General features: G+C 40.2%; 1 protein-coding gene across 3 annotated transcripts in view; it reads right to left on the minus strand.

Moving 5' to 3' along the window:
* znf236 (zinc finger protein 236) overlaps positions 1 to 16,389 on the minus strand; it is a 53,038-nt gene that overhangs the window by 24,911 nt on the left and 11,738 nt on the right. For 2 of the 3 annotated variants that reach the window (XM_030749270.1, XM_030749272.1), the window contains exons 7-16: positions 11,081 to 11,203; positions 9,879 to 10,052; positions 9,005 to 9,182; positions 8,513 to 8,785; positions 7,617 to 7,820; positions 7,314 to 7,446; positions 4,959 to 5,219; positions 4,620 to 4,852; positions 3,683 to 3,790; positions 1,110 to 1,252 (exon numbers count right to left, since the gene is read on the minus strand). In XM_030749270.1, the coding sequence (XP_030605130.1) occupies positions 1,110 to 1,252; positions 3,683 to 3,790; positions 4,620 to 4,852; positions 4,959 to 5,219; positions 7,314 to 7,446; positions 7,617 to 7,820; positions 8,513 to 8,785; positions 9,005 to 9,182; positions 9,879 to 10,052; positions 11,081 to 11,203 (1,830 nt within the window). The remainder of the gene's footprint in view (positions 1 to 1,109; positions 1,253 to 3,682; positions 3,791 to 4,619; positions 4,853 to 4,958; positions 5,220 to 7,313; positions 7,447 to 7,616; positions 7,821 to 8,512; positions 8,786 to 9,004; positions 9,183 to 9,878; positions 10,053 to 11,080; positions 11,204 to 16,389) is intronic. The other variant, XM_030749271.1, reaches the window with a different exon arrangement.

A 16,389-nucleotide genomic window follows, 5' to 3' on the forward strand; every position in this document is an offset into this window, starting at 1 on the left:
TTGGTATTTACTGCTACTATTTTTATATCAGACAAACACTGGATTAATGAACACTATGCTTTAAATTAGTAGGATAAAGCTGAGGCCTGTTATATCTATTTCTTATTTATGCTTAAGGCCTTGGTGGGATTCAGGTACATCTTTGGTGCACATGACATTGTCACCTCATGTTGCATCTTAGGTAACTTTATGACAAGAGGGCCCCAAAAGTTGAGTTCTGCAGGCCCACCTGTGTATGTGTAACATGAATTAGTGAGGGGATAAAATCAAGCTAAGTGGGGATTGTCCAAGAGGTGTTCATAACAGAGGGTTTAGTTGAAAGAAAATCATTATGACATCTGCCAGAGCTCTTGTAAACCACTGGGTACTCTGGTGACGTGTTTCTTTAGTACACGTGGGAAGAAAGTTAACAGAGCCCCTAAAGGTGATTGGCTGGGGTTCAAGTTTCGTGGGGGGGCGGTGACACTTTATGTAAATTGAGAGGGGTCAAAGGCAAGTGGGCAGTTACCATCTTTAAGGTTACAAATTGCTGTGCCCTCTCTTTGTCTCTCTCTTCTTCTTTCTTCTCTCTCCCTCTGTGTTTGTGTGTATTCTAGTCTTAATTCTGTTAGTGTCTGTGTTTTGGTTTTCGTCTGTGTTTTGTGTAACAAATATGTCTCATAAACAGCCTGCATTGGAACCTGCTCATCCCACTGATTTTTTTTTTTTTTGAAACTTTGGTTTTAATTGAATTTTATACAGGATCGAATCCACTTAATTTTGGCTAAAAAGGAACATGGGGACCCCTAAAATCACGACCCAACAGACATCACCCATTGCTTTGCTGATTAGACAAGTGAAGTGAAGATTTGGCAGCCACCCTGTTGGTTTCATGGAGCAGATGTGACCATATTCGGACAAGAGGGCGGGGTGCTAAGGTATCAGCTAACCAAGAGAGCTTGGTGAACAAGCTGCGTCCATAAACTGTATGGACGCATAATCACTAATCTGTTAATTTAAGTAACACCCTTATATGTAGATCCAGTGGGCTGATTCAAACCCAACAAAAGCAAAAAGAAACAAGAAAGAAAGAAAGAAACTTAGAGCAGGCAGAGGAACTGAGAACTCACCACCTCAGCGGTGGGAACATGAAGCAGATTTGGGGGGTGATAGCTGGATGAAAGGGCCTGAGACTCCAGGGTGCTGGAATCCTGCAGCTGCTGGACGGTGGAGAACTGGGACTGATTGTAGCTCGTTTCAGTCATGGTGAAGCCTGGAGGAAGTCAAGGGAGTATAATCAGTCTCTTTTATATTCAGATTCAAAGAGCTCGCATTTGGCTGATGGCAATATTGGGTCTACCTGGGAAAGAAATTATAAAACATTTTTCACTTACTTTTAAATGAATAAACATAGCAAAGTTTTGGCTTAAAAACTTTGCCACTTTTAAAGCCAATAATAACAACAGAGGACTATGAAATCTGAAAAAATGTTTTTTCTAGGATCTCCATGACACAACAAAATATCAGTCAGAAACTTAGCCAGCAGGAAGGATGGCTTTTATTGATTTCAAATTACCAAAAAAAACCAAAATGAGCATAACACCATCATTCTTTCAAAGTGTCAGACCACCCCTGAGATTTCAGCCTGCAGAGGAAAGGTGTTTTATTGTTATAGCTGTTACTGTTTATCTATGCTCTCCTTTTCTCCATTTGCATTTCCCTCCCTTCTCCCTGATAAAAATGCTTATTTCTCCCTACGGTTGGAAAGTGTTTGCTCATTGGGGATCACTGGATTACCTTTATAATATTGTGAAGTCTTTACGTTACAATGAAAGGTGTCCCCTGAGATGAAAATTGCTATGCTTTATAATTAAAGCTGAACTGAAATGTTGTGTGACGTACACCCCAGAGTCTGTCACTAAAAAACCCCAAAACAAAACATATTTTGCAATTATTGCATCGGCTGAAAGAATAACAACTGCTTATGTAATAGTGTAATCTATCATGTATATGCAGTATAAACTGAAAGCCTGTCTCAATAGAGAATCTCTATTAAACTATGACCTCAAGTTTGACTCCCTAAATTGAACCTAAAGCCCTTTTTACACACCAATTTGCTGTCCTGCAGTAACTGCATCACTATTAGTGGAGGAACTTCAGTTTCAAATCTATGAGGTTCTGGCTGGACTCAATGTAAGTAGTTAATGTGAATGTCTATGTATGTAGACAGCAAAACGCTTGACAACAGATTAGCAATTTTCACTGATTTATCACAGTTAATTTGCTATATTATCACAAACAGATTGAATGTAATTGCCAACCTGACCCCATTCAATCACAAACTGCACATACTGAGTCCATCATTTTATTGCTGCCATGATGGACCAAAGCTGCTCTGAAGACAGCAAAGGTGAGTGGTGGCGAACGTGGTCCCCATCTTCAAAGCAGCCATTGCAAAGAGAAAGAGTTCACTGCACACAGTTGCAATAATTTTGGTTGTGTTGCGATCTCCACTGTTTTCTCTAGTGTGACTGTAGCACAAAAAAAGTGGCAGCAGGGGCACATTCTTTATGTGACACCTTTAAGAGCCACTAATGTTGCAGCAGACCCAGTGTGCAAACCTTAAATCAAGCAGAGTGGTCACTGTAAACAATGCAGATATAAAATAAAAGAAATACAGGGTTTCCACCAGAGCCCCCCACAGATCATTGTCATCAGCTGCAGTAATTCATACCTTAGTAATAAGGCTTCGGTCCTGACAGGGGACCTCCAGGAGTAAAATTATAAATTGATGATCAAAAGCCTAGCTGTTCATACACATCAAATGTGCACCCTTGAAAATTTTATGACAATCACATCCACGTCTTTAATGATGACAACTGCAGCTTTGTTCTCGTCAGATTTAGCAGAACTGCCTCACAGATGTTTGATGTCTGTTAGTTTTGCTGCCTGCAGCAGCTGCCCAGATTCCACTATTGCTGCAGCGGCAGCTGGCAAAAACAGTCAGCTGGCGTGGTGAGTTAGTGCCAGAAGCAAAAATATGTTTGAGAACACATTGGTTTAGACAGAGACATAGAGCTAAGAGACCGACTGACAGATGGTAAGTATAGTTTGACTAAATTAAATGCTGTTCTGTTTCTTGTGGAAACTGTAAAGAGTGCCTTTCTCCAACAACCACCAATCGCTCTGTTCTTTGACAGCATTGTGAACCTGATGTGAGGTTTAGTCCATCATTAGTATTTATGTTTGATTTCCTTTGGTACTGATTTTATTAAGAGATTTCATAACTAATATGGCCAACATTTACATTTTGTCAATTAATCCTCATAGGAGAAATTGAAGCTACTATGAATGAGTTACTACAAAAAATTATTTGATGGCCTGATGAATTTGCAAGTTTGCTTACTTCCAAAGAAATGAACCATCTCTAATATTTATTGTAGTTTCATTTTAATGAAGAGACAGAATATCAACCCCCCCCCCCAAAAAAAAATGTCTTTTTTGTTTTTTTTCTGGATGTTTGGTTTATATTCTGTTTCTCTCCATTAAAATGAAACTATCATAGAGATTAGAGACTGTTCATTTCTCTGAAAGTGAACACACAAGTTCATCAGGGGATGAAATAATGTTTACACAGATATTTTAGTGCACACAAATGCTCTGTTATTTTTGTCAGATAAAAGCACACGCGTGTTGTTTATACCTTGTGTTAGAGCTTGCTGGTCAAACGACGGTTGAGGAAGTGCTGGTGTCTCAAACTGGCTGATATTTTGAGGCAAAGCATGCTGGGTAGTCACGTATGAGTCTGTCACTACAAAGAAAGAGATGCAAACAGTAAGTTAGACTGAAAGGCCATTTCCATGGTTACGCCTTCAGGTGAGGTTAAAAAGCCACTTACATAGCAAATTAATTAACTGCACAGTTCATCATGCACAGTTAAGAAAACAGAAAAGTTTTAGAATGACAAAAATTATTCATTTTTTTATTTATAGGAATCACATAAAAATACTATAGTCTATACTTTGTTTTTAGTCCCATACTTCCTTTAAATTGCAGGGTGGGTTTGCTTTCTATACACTATTGAAGTCTCATCAAATATAGACAGCTGAGGTCAAGATTATGGAACCTGACTACATGATGTATATTTTAAATCTAGAGAGTTTTCAGGGGCCAGCTGGGTTGAGTTGCTTTTTTCTGGAGATGACTTTCAATTTATTTTAAGAGACCAGATCCTAGTCCTTAGAGAGGGATTACATATCATTCTATTACTATCCTTGAAGTGCTGAAGCTCTGGAGGCTGTGTGCTTAGCCACACTGCGTGAAACCAAATGTAATGGTCTACAGAACAAACAGATGGAGACGATGGGGAGGGGTACTGAAGGTCTTCTGCTCTATGACACATGTTTAAGAAAGCTGCAAGTTTTCAGTGCAATGAAAAATAAATCGCACAAAACCAAGATTACTTCAGGAAACATTCTTGAAGTTGAATCACAAAGTTTTTGGAAGAATTCTATAACTTAATACACAACTTCCTCTGTGAAACGAGGTTCCAGTGTTGCAGTTTTTAGAAGTTCTGTTGAATCTTCCACAACTTGCCCATATTACATCGTCTAAGGTAACACGCATTAGGTTGCTCATACCTTCTCCTTGTACTAGTGGTTGGTCAGTCAGGGGTGTGTCGAGTGTCACTTGCTGGCCTCCATTCACAACCTCTGTCTGGCCCAGGCCCAGCATGCTTTGATGCTCTGCTGTGGCAGTTGGGGCTTGCTGCAGAGCGTCACCCTCTATTTCCACTTGCATGTCATGGGTTACAGTGCCTGCTCCCAGGGGGTCTTCTGCTGACTGGGGCTGTAGCTGCTGGGCCAGTTCATACCTGGTTTGACAGGACAGAATTCTGATTTATAAAGTTATATAGCATAACAAGGTTTCAGTCAACAGCACAATACATCTGTGAAAAAGCACTCTGTCAAAAGTCAGACCTGTGCGTCTTCATGTGCTTCCTACAGTTAGGTGATGACTTGAAGGTCTTCTGGCAGTAGGGACACATGTAAGGTCTCAGGTCACTGTGAGTAGTCATGTGGCGCCTTAAGCTGCCGCTGGTGGTGAACGTTGTGTCGCACATCAGACACTTGTATGCCTTTAGCCCCGAGTGTGTACGGATGTGAGCTTTGAGGACTCCTGAGGAGGCAAAACTGCGACAGCACTGCACACACTTGTAGGGCCTTTCTCCCGTATGAGACCTGGCACGATGAGAGAACAGGTTCATTTTTTAGTGGGACATCAAGCAGCCTACAGAGCACTAGCACACTGTCGAAGATGACATTTTGAGGCCAGGTCCAAATAATAAGGATGAACAAAACCAAAAGAATACATTGGTATATCTTTAGTACAAGGTGGAAAATTACTATGCAATGTTTAGCATGACCTGTCAGGATGATATATTACTTGGTGAACTTGAATCAAATTCCCTGAATTTTTAAAGTATCGCTATTCCAGGTTCATCTGTAATTCAAGGGCACTGTCAGCAGGGGTAGACAGATATGGATCCTCAGCTTGTATTACAAGTTATAAATCACAATCTGCCAAAACACATGAATAATGAGGCACCAAACATTTCTTAAAGACATTACAAGGAAGACAGTTTCATTATTTAGACAAACATCAAAGACAAATGACTGCCTATCACATAGACTGATTAGAAAGTTCAACAGATATACACTGAGCAGAGCAGCTGAGTGATTAGACTACTCATTGCTCTCCATGAATCACAGGGACATTTAAAATGTAGCTTAAAGTTCTTGTACTGTTCATCTGTGTGTAGTGCAAAGAACTTCTAAATGTGGTTAAAAAAAACAGGACGAGTATATTAATAGGGTGAAGATTATGGTTTAAGGGGGAAGTGGGTTTGCCAAATATAACCCAGTTACTTCTCTTAGTCAACTGTTCTGTACTTCCCCTTCACATCCTCCTGTCACGTTGTCTCACATCAATCTCATTCCCTTATTTAATTCCATCCAAACCAAATTCATTATCTCATGTCAACAAATCTCTCCCAACTATGAAAGAGACAAGCCTCTGCTAAACTCTTTGTTCTTTTGGGAATATACTGAAATTAAAAATTTCAGAGTGGCTTTCCACCATCGAGAAGGTTTATCCCCTGTGTACAATAAATAACCATTAAAAACAGGCGGACATTGTGAATACCTTCAAAAACTAGTTTAAGAAGCAAAGATGTCTGCTCTTTTGGTGGTCCTGATGACCTGCCGTGTTCTACAAGGCTCCATTCCTGATCCACTTTTGTTTTCCTTCTACCTCCACACATAATATTTCCCCAAAACGAAATCCTAGAAGAAACTGGGTGCTCCTGTTGGCCAGTCACACACGGCTAAGTCAGAGTGAAATTTGCTTTGAAAGGTTCCTTAGTGAAGTGACCTTAAAGTGTCTGTGTGCCGGCCACAGTAAGAGCTGCTCAGATTTTCTGAATACTACGGAAACATGCTTTCTTTTTTTTTTTACCTCCTTTAGCAGAGGACACACTGGACTATCCTTCACAAAAGGAAAGAAGACACGCCATCAAATAAACTGACAACTGGCACAGATCATGCCAATGTTCAGTAACAGTGTGTTTTTCATTTCATGCCATAACCTGCTGATATATTTGAGGCTTCAAAGACTGATAAACCCACAGCTATTTAAAAAAAATGGAATGTATATGAATGTATCAGTTTTCCAATTTTATATACAAGTGTCAACTGTGGATTAATTGTGACTTAAGAGGTTTTAAATATAGTGCGCTCTTCCACAGCATATCTTCTGTCTTGTCTCCCTCACCTCACCCCCAACCGGTCATGGCAGATGACTGCCCCTCCCTGAGCCTGGTTCTGCCGGAGGTTTCTTCCTGTTAAAATGAGAGTTTTTTCTTTCCGACTGTCACCAAGTGCTTGCTTAGAGGGGGTCATCTGATTGTTGGGGTTTTCTACATTATTGTATGGTCTTTACATTACAATATAAAGGGACTTGAGGTGACTGTTGTTGTGCTTTGGCACTATATAAGTAAAACTGAATAAAACTGAACTGAATTAAAAGAAAAAAAGGTCAAATCTGTTTTCAGTGATGCCTCTGCAAGGTTTTGCTGCTGCTCTCTTTGCTTCCAGCTGTATGTATTTGGAAGGGTCGAGAGATCCCAGAACAGAGATGCAGGTGGAAATATGTAAAGAAACTATGAGCCATCAACAGATTATGAAAGAAATATTTCCACTGGCCCTCAAAAAGCCATAGTGTTTTCAGTCTTTGAGACTGTGCACTGAAACAACACTATTACAAAGAAGCTTTACCTGACATGCTGTTTAAGGTGACTTGACTTCTTATAGGCTTTACTGCAAAACTGACATTTGTATGGCCGGTCATTGCCCACCACATCCAGGTACTGTTGAAAAGGCAGACGGGGGTTCTGGGATGGGAGGAGACCTGTTAAAAACAACATGTGAGCATGCAGCATATAGTCTTCCATGTGAAAAGGTGGAAGATGTTTCATTCTGTGTGGAAACTATGCAACTGAGGAGTACATTTCACTCTAGGAAAAAGTCAAAGCATCACCCCATATTTGTCGCCATGTGCCTGTCAATGTTCCCTCTTACCAAAGTCGGTGATGAGGATGGGTTCCTGTAAGGGGATGTCAGGCAGAGGTAGGTTACTTTTGGACACTTTGGCTTTATTTGTTTTCCTTGGAAATTTATGCTTCTTCTGCTGCAAGCTTTTGAAGTGAGAAGCGATGTGTGTTTTCCTGTGGCCTGACGTGCGAAAGATCTTGTCACAGTGAGGGCAGGGGAAAGGACGTACACCTAGAAACAGAGTGGAAAAAGAGGTACTTTTGGAGAATTAATATTTAGAGAATAAGACTGACATTATTAACCCTAAACCAATCTGAACAAATAACACACAAAAGGTTACAAAAGGTTATAAAGGCTCCATTTAGCAGGAGACAGTATATTTTATGTAGGAAGCTAAATAACTGCAATGGGAAAAACCACAGATATAAAACTGTAAAAGCACAAAGCCTTCGGAGAGACACAGCTGAAAACATATTTATCACAAGATTTAGCTTAGAGCGAACACATAACCAGCGCTAAAGTAAACACTTAACAGACAGCGCCATTACACAGCAATTAAAGAGACAAAACAAATGCACAGATGCACATAATAATTAAACAATATATAGCATATACAGTATATACATGAATAAAAATGAGGGCTCTAGCTGTAGTGGCACCATCATATTTACACAAGTCCAGCTTGTGCAATTTGTTGCATAATTTACCACATCTTTCATTTATTCTAAATAATAACAGTTGCAAGGAAACTGAAAACATAATACTGAAAGCCCATATAGGTCTCCTTCAACTTCTGCTTTTCCTGATTATGCTGGAGTAAAAAGTAAATAATGTAACACACTGAGTGAGACAATAAAGAGAAAAGTGCTGGTGTTGCTTTGGCTTTAAGTGTAACCCCTTCATGTAGTGGACCTGCTTCTCACCTGTATGCAGCCGCATGTGTACTTTCATGCTGCCAGAAGTGGAGAAGCACTTCAGACAGCACTGACACTCAAAGGCCTTGATACCCGTGTGCGTTTTCATATGTGCTGTGAGGGTGCTCTTGACAGCAAAAGCTCTGAAGCACTGTTTGCACTTGAAAGGTTTCTCGTGGGTGTGGATGCGTATGTGTCGAACAAGGTCACTGGGCTTCTTGAACTCCTTGGAGCAGTAGGGGCATCCGTGCCAGCGAACCCCATCCTCCTCCCTGATAGAGCCTGGAAAGGACAGAGCACTATTATATTATAATTCTATTTTTAAAAAACTTGACTTCTTGGTCGTGCTCAGTTTGCTAAATAATTATCTCTGTAACAGCAAAAGGAATAAAAAGAATAAAGGAATAACACACTGAAAAACTTACTGAAAAGCCTGATTAAACCAGTGGAAGCTCCAACCTCCAACACTAATTCATAAACAGTGAAAAATCCCCCCCTTACCTGGCATTTGTATAGGCTTCTTAAAAATGCTCCTCTTTTTCTCCCTGGCCAGTTTGTCTGGACTTTGTATTTTCTTGTTTTCGACAACGGCGCCATCAGTTGTTTGGTTCTGTGACTCTCTTGGCGGGGCGTCACTCTGGGGTTGGACCACACTCAGCCCGCTGTTCTCCAGAGCTTGCTGTAGTACCGGAGCAGAACCACCATAACTTACAAAATAATATACACACCTAATATACACACCACACACACATGCAATTTCAAAGAACCATCACAATGGATTTGAAAAGAAGCAATCAAGCAAGCAATCAAGATGTGATTGAAGTTAAGACTTAGAAATTACAGCAATTTTTCACAAAATAATTTCATTTTTAGGAGCTAAAAAGTAAAACACACACACTATCATCATTATCAGTCAAGGTTTTTTTTTTTATTACTTGAAGTGAACCTTTAAATTATAGGACCTGTGGACATCAGTAAATATTGTCCAGGAAAAGCAAAATCTTGAAAACACTCAAAGTAGTCATCTAAAAATAGCATTTTTCATGTATGGCTTACAATAATGAGGCCATAAAAAGAGAGCCATTAAGCAAAATAAAGTTCAGCCATAATCATATCTTATGGTGCTGGAGAGTAGAGGCTCTATTAAACTCTGCAGTAGTACTCATCTCTAAAACTTTCTGGTTGCTGTCTGAATATATCGTGTTTATGTGCAGTTTTTATTCTATTCTCATTTCATGTCAGTCGACCTGAGGTGATGTTTTTATATTAATGTCTGTCATGTACAAGCTGGGTCTGTGGACTGTAGGCCAGATTGTGGCTAGATATTGCTCTTTATACTGTAATGATCATAGATGTGCGATTACCCATCACTCACCTGTAGGATGTCCTGGTTAATGGCAGTTTCCATCACAATAGCTGGCTCTGGTGGCTGGGGCTGGGCTGTCTCCCCACTGACCTGTTCTGACAGCTCTAAAAGTTGCTGGATGACGTCCGTCACTCCCTCGCCACCTTCTGGCACCCCTGGAGCCTGACCTGTTGTGTCAGCCTCCTATGAGAAAGGAGGGAGGCGAGAGGAACAAGAAAGACAATGAGCAATGTGACAAAGGGCTGAGAAAGGCCACAATTTGTGGAGTGACTAACTTTTATTATAATGCCCACATTATGCATAATGCATATATTAATAATGAGATACGCCGTCTCAACACAAGGTTAGTCTAAGCCTGGATATGTGGTGGATAGCACGCTGTCATCACTAAACTGCATAATGAAGATTGCTAATGACCGATTCATGAAAACACATCATTATCCCTAAACTAGGGAGACTACTGATTAGAAGACTGGCGTGCTTTATGCGGCATTGTATGATGGTATGCCTGATCAAATTTGGAAGAAGCCATTCTTGATTGTTCCATTGCAAAGGGAAATGTCTTACCAGGCCACAAGTGAAAGACGGTGCTGCTCTTTTAGTGCAAATGAAATTGTAGTTTTTAGAGTTTCTGGCAGTGGTGGACATGGAAGTATCGAAATGCCAGTGGCAAAAACCCAAAACAAAACATAATCATTATCTACCAGCGAAAAATAAAAACCTTTATCCTACTCTGTTAAATTATCTTTGGAAAAAGAAGCTAAAAGCTGGAAGGAAATAAAAGTCTACTTTTTGAGAAACATTACCAGTAGTATTGCCTTTGGGGTAAGTTAAAGATACCAACCGCAATAAATCAAAGTAAACTTGTCTAAATTCAATACAGCAAGGAATCTTACAGTATGCACTGTTTTTTTTCTGCTTTTGGCACTGTATAGTCTTACAGACAAAATGATAATAAAGCTGGATCCTAACTGCGTTAAAGGAACTTACTTCTTCCATCAGGAGAAAAAGAAATAGGTAGCACAGTAAAACAGGCAAATAGCTCATAGATGAATTCCAACTAATTTGGGATACCAACTCCAGTGTGTCTCAATAAGATTAACCGCGAGGATCACGGGACACTTGAGAACACATAAAAACACTTTGTTCAGATGCTGGACCAAAAAATGTAACCGAAGAAGAACCGATGTTCTTTTGTAAGCTTTTCTTACCGAAGTGCTGGATGGCACCTCAATCACAGAGATGTGCATTTTGCTGATGTGGGCGTTTAGACTGCCGAGTTTCTTAAATACACAGCTGCAGTCCATGCATGGGAACAGCGACACCCCTTTGGTCTGTAAGAGAACATGAACACATAGAACACATTACAGCTAGGTGCTATCTCTATGTTTTGCTATTAATGGACCTGTTCTGAGTCCTTCTAGTCATTGAGCATTGAAAAAAATATATTTTCACATATATTGGAACATTTACCTTGACAGGGAAGAAGAAACATGCCCTTTCCCATTCATAAAAAGCAACTGGTACTGCCTTACTCATAAATGAATCAAAGGTTGGGTACTGGAAGTCCATTACTCACAGTGATGATGCCAGTGTTAATCAAATAAAACCATATATGTATTTGATCTGTCTTCATTAAATTACTGTCAGTGTTGGATATGATACATCTGAAGTGTTGTGATCATCAGGATCAAGTAAATGCTGAACTAAGTCTAAACATTAGGGGAAACTGGAAATAATGCCACACTGTCACAGTTTACTCTTCTCAGTGGTCTGTGGACACACACTATTTTGCCAAAAGTATTCATTCACACATCCAAATAATTGAATTCAGGTGTTCCAATAATTCCATGGTCACAGGTGTATCAAACCAAGCACTTCGGCATTCAGATTGCTTCTACAAATCATTTGTGAAAGAATAGGTCGCTCTCATGGGAGCTCAGTGAATTCCAGAGTGGTACATAATAGGATGCCACCTGTGCAACAAGTCCAGTCATGAAATGTCCTTGGGACTAAATATTCCACAGTCAATTATTGGTGGTATTATAACCAGAGGTGGCAAAAGTACAGACATTCTGTACTTAAGTAGAAGTACAAGTACTTGTGTTAAAAAAATACTTTGGTAAAAGTCGAAGTACTGGTTCAACATCTCTACTTAAGTAAGAGTAAAAAGTACAGGCCCTGAAATGTACTCAAAGTAAGAAAGTAAAAGTAGTTCTTTGGAGGAGGTTTCTACCGGCTATTTTTGTGTAAAACTAACCGAACCTCATTATATATTACTGTAATAATATAAAATAATATTACATAAAAATACAAATGTTATTCCAATCTAAATTTTAATCCTAATGAATGCACTCAGCTTGAATCTGTTATGTAGTACACAAACTGTGAAAGGGAATTTAAACACAGCTCTATTCTGTGTGTCCTCCATAGTAGAGGGTGACTGTGCCTCCACCTAAACACAAACATGAGGGGTTACAGTGGGATTCAGAAGGTGGAGGAACCCTAAGATCAGCTGTAGTGGCTCTGCATGGGGAGAAGAATCACAGCTTTCTATTGTGAGCTCCAGTAAATGATGTTGGTGTGCAGGCTGTGATCAGCTGACCTGCTGCTCTGAGGTTTACTGCTCTGAGGTTTACTGCTCTGTGTGGATGAACTGAATTCACAAAGATGTAACCCAGTATTTCACAGCTATCTGAGCTGATCTCCATCCCCTACACTGACAGCATACAGACTATAAATGTTGGATTCAGTGAATGAATCTCAGCATCAACAGCTTTGATTCAAACTCATCTCTGCTGCACTGATGTAACCTGTAACTCTGACAATGAACACAAACACTGTGCTCCAGTCCAACACAGAGCTTTACTGTAAATACAGTACAAGCTAACCTATTTATTACACACTAAACTGCAGTATTTTCATAGAATCTTTGAATTACACAAAGTTAGCATACTTCAGTTTGTTTTCCAGTCCTTACCTGTAACTTAACCTCTCTTCTTCCTCTCCTATCCTCTTTCTTACATCTTTCTCCATCTCTGAGTGAACTTCTCTCTTTGCTCTCCCTGGAAATACAGCAGCTCTTCTTTTGGCTAGCAGAAACACTGTGTGACAAACTGCGCACACTTTGTGTGTTTGCTGATATCTGTTGAGCATTTAGAAACGTTGCATTTACCTGCCACACGTTACTCCCTTTATTTTCGTTCCTCTTCAGTAGCGCTAACTAAGCTGTTTATGTCCCACGAGCACAACTTACGGACTCGGTCTGGCCCGCTGTAACCCCTGATTATAGCGCTATAAATGATACATTAATTATATGGGTTTGCGTATTTAATCCCCTTGTACGAGATAAGCCCCGGTGATGGAGGATACGCCAGTGCGATTGTCTCTTATGTGTTATTATTCCTCCGTTTAGGCTCAGATCGTTTGATATTTGACGGCGTACTGACCGGAAATAAAAACTTTTCTCTTACGTGTTAAAAAGTAACGAGTCTGTTTTGAAAATGTAAGAAGTAGAAAGTACAGATACTTGTGTAAAAATGTATGGAGTAAAAGTAAAAAGTAGTCAGAAAAATAAATACTTAAGTAAAGTACAGATACCTGAAAAATCTACTTAAGTACAGTAACGAAGTATTTGTACTTCGTTACTTCCCACCTCTGATTATAACAACAAAGTGTTAATGACTGGGAACGACAGCAATTCAGCCACGTGTGGTAGATCACATAAAATCAATGGGTAAAATCAGAGTCAATTGCTACAAACCTCCAAACTTCATGTGGCCTCCAGATTAGCTCAAGAACAGTGTATAGAAAGCTTCATGGAATGGGTTTCTATGGCCGAGCAGCTGCATCCAAGCCTTGCAATGCAAAGGGTTGGATGCAGTGGTGTAAAGCATGCTACCACTGGGCTCTAGAGCAGTGGAGATGTTTTCTCTGCAGTGATGAATCACGCTTCTCCATCTGGTAATCCGATGGACAAATCTGGGTTTGGCGGTTGCCAGGAGAACGGTACTTTTTCTGACCGCATTGTGCCGCATTGGTGGAAGGGGATTATGGTGTGGGGTTGTTTTTCAGGATTTGGGCTCAGCCCCTTAGTTCCAGTCAAAAGAACTCTTAATGCTTCAGCATACTGAGATATTTTGGTCAATTTCATGCTCCCAACTTTGTAGGAACAGTTTGGGGATGGCCCCTTCCTGTTCCAACATGACTGCGCACCAGTGCACAAAGCAGGGATGAAGGGTAAATGAATGATAAAGACATGGATGAGCGAGTTTGGTGTGGAACAGCTTGACTGGCCTGCACAGAGTCCTCACCTCAACCCCATAGAACACCTCTGGGATAAATTAGAGCGGAGACTGTGAGCCAGGCCTTCTCATCCAACATCAGTGTCTGACCTCACAAATGTAATTCTGGAAGAATGGTCAAAAATTCCCATAAACACTCCTAAACCTTGTGGAAAGCCTTCTCAGAAGAATTTTAGCTGTTATAGCTGCAAAGGGTGGGCCAACATAATATTAAACCCCATGGATTAAGCATGGGATGTCACTCAAGTTCATATGCGTGTAAAGGCAGACGAGCAAAAACCTTTGGCACACGTTTTTTTGCCAACGCAACCTTTGCTAACAGCCCGCACCTCACACAAGACTTTGCTCTGTGCAACTTCCAGACAGGCAATCCCTACAGTTTTCTTCCTTTTCTAAAAATTTAATCTGTCAAGCGTCTGGCATTGTCAGTAGCGTACAGCACAGACTTGGCCAAAACTGAGCCAACTGTGGAATTACTTTGCTGTAAGGGAGCTCAAAGGTGAAGGCAATCATTCATCCAATTAACATTTGGAAAATCCTTGAAACTGAGCAAGTGTGTAGATAATATGCTGCAGAGAAGGAAGAAAAACTCAGAGGATATCCATAACTGAAACCACAGCAATATGTGGGTGTGAGATAAGCCTGATATTTAATTTAAATGCAGTAAAATAAAATAAAATAAATCTATAAGTCTTTTGCGCTTGCCACCAAAAAACTATTGATTACTTTTCCATATGGGTAAACCACTGGTGAAGTACATGAAGGTGGTTCAACTCTGTATTCCCTGGACTGGATGCATTTGGAGTATGTTTGTGAGTGTGTGGGACATATGAAAGAGCCACAGAAAGGTGTCATCAGTGCCAGGATGATGGGCTTTTGGCATTGGATTGTGCTGGTGTGGAACATATGGCTGAACACAGGAGGACTGTTATTTTCTTGTAGTGGTGGTCATGAAGTGGGAGAAAAGGACTGTAAAAAATGGAAAAGAACCGGAGGAGAAGATCAGTCAGTAAAAATGGTGAGGGTACAGATGACCACAAAGACAAATGAATCGTGACAGAAATACTGTATGCGGAAGAAAAAGGAAGATGACCGAAACAAGAACTGTAGGGCATACTGTGTTTTCATTGAAATACATTTCAGTATTTTAGTTTTTATGTTTATTTGTTTAAAATTTGGGAGAAACCATGCAGAAAGTGTGTATTTGCAAATATGACAGTTTAGCTATAGCTTAGCAGAGAGCTTTAGCTTACATTCAAGCACTGAGAGCAGTTTAAGTGTCAGTTCAGTGTAAAGCACTGATGTATTTTTTTTTTTTTTTTGGCTTTAGTTTAATTTTGGAGCCACTGTGGTGGCATACAGAGTAAATTGTTACTGTTCAAGTTATTTATGGACCTGACAGCTGGGTACTCTGGATTTGGGTAATTTTTTATCCCAACAGATTTTGACCACTGAAAGGGTCTGAAGTTTGCTGGCATGTAGTCATGAAACACAGTGAACATCAACAGTCCAGAAAGGCTACTCAGAGTCAGTGGCAAAGTTGGAATACGGTTTTTACAAAGTCAGATAAATGGTTAGACAACCAGCATTTGGAGAGTCCTTTGGACGTGTAAACGTAAAGCTGTTGAAATCAACTGTGTCAGTTGATTCTGAACTGCTGATAGTGTTTGAAGTGTCTGCTGAAGTGGGACTGGGGTATCCTCCGTCAGAACTAGTTTCCCACCCAACCAAATTGTAGTACACTCAACGGCAAAGTTCAAAAGTCAGCTATAATCGGAGGTGGTTGTGAATCAGGAGGAGGACACACACACACCCAGGAAGGGTGTGTGTGTGTGCCCTCCTTCTGACCCTTCAGCCACAGTGTGGCACTAAGAGAAAGGCTTGACAGACCTGATTTATCCACCAAATTGTAGTACACTCAACGGCAAAGTTCAAAAGTCAGCTATAATCGGAGGTGGTTGTGGTGGAGAATCAATCTAACCTACACAGTGTGAAACTGTGGTGAATGCCAGCTTGTTGGCTTTGGCATAGTTGAGAAATGGTCAGAACTTATTTACTGCTGCACACTCATGCATAATATTCTGCCCTTCACATTCAGAAATGCACCATTTGGAGGAAAATTAAGGATTTATACATTTCTAGCATTCAAATTCTAATGCCATAAATTTACTAGTGTTGGGCTCATACGACACTCATATTGTAAACTGCTGTTTTCC

This window comes from Archocentrus centrarchus, chromosome 16 (assembly GCF_007364275.1).
Source record: "Archocentrus centrarchus isolate MPI-CPG fArcCen1 chromosome 16, fArcCen1, whole genome shotgun sequence".
NCBI classification, from domain to species: Eukaryota; Metazoa; Chordata; class Actinopteri; order Cichliformes; family Cichlidae; genus Archocentrus; species Archocentrus centrarchus.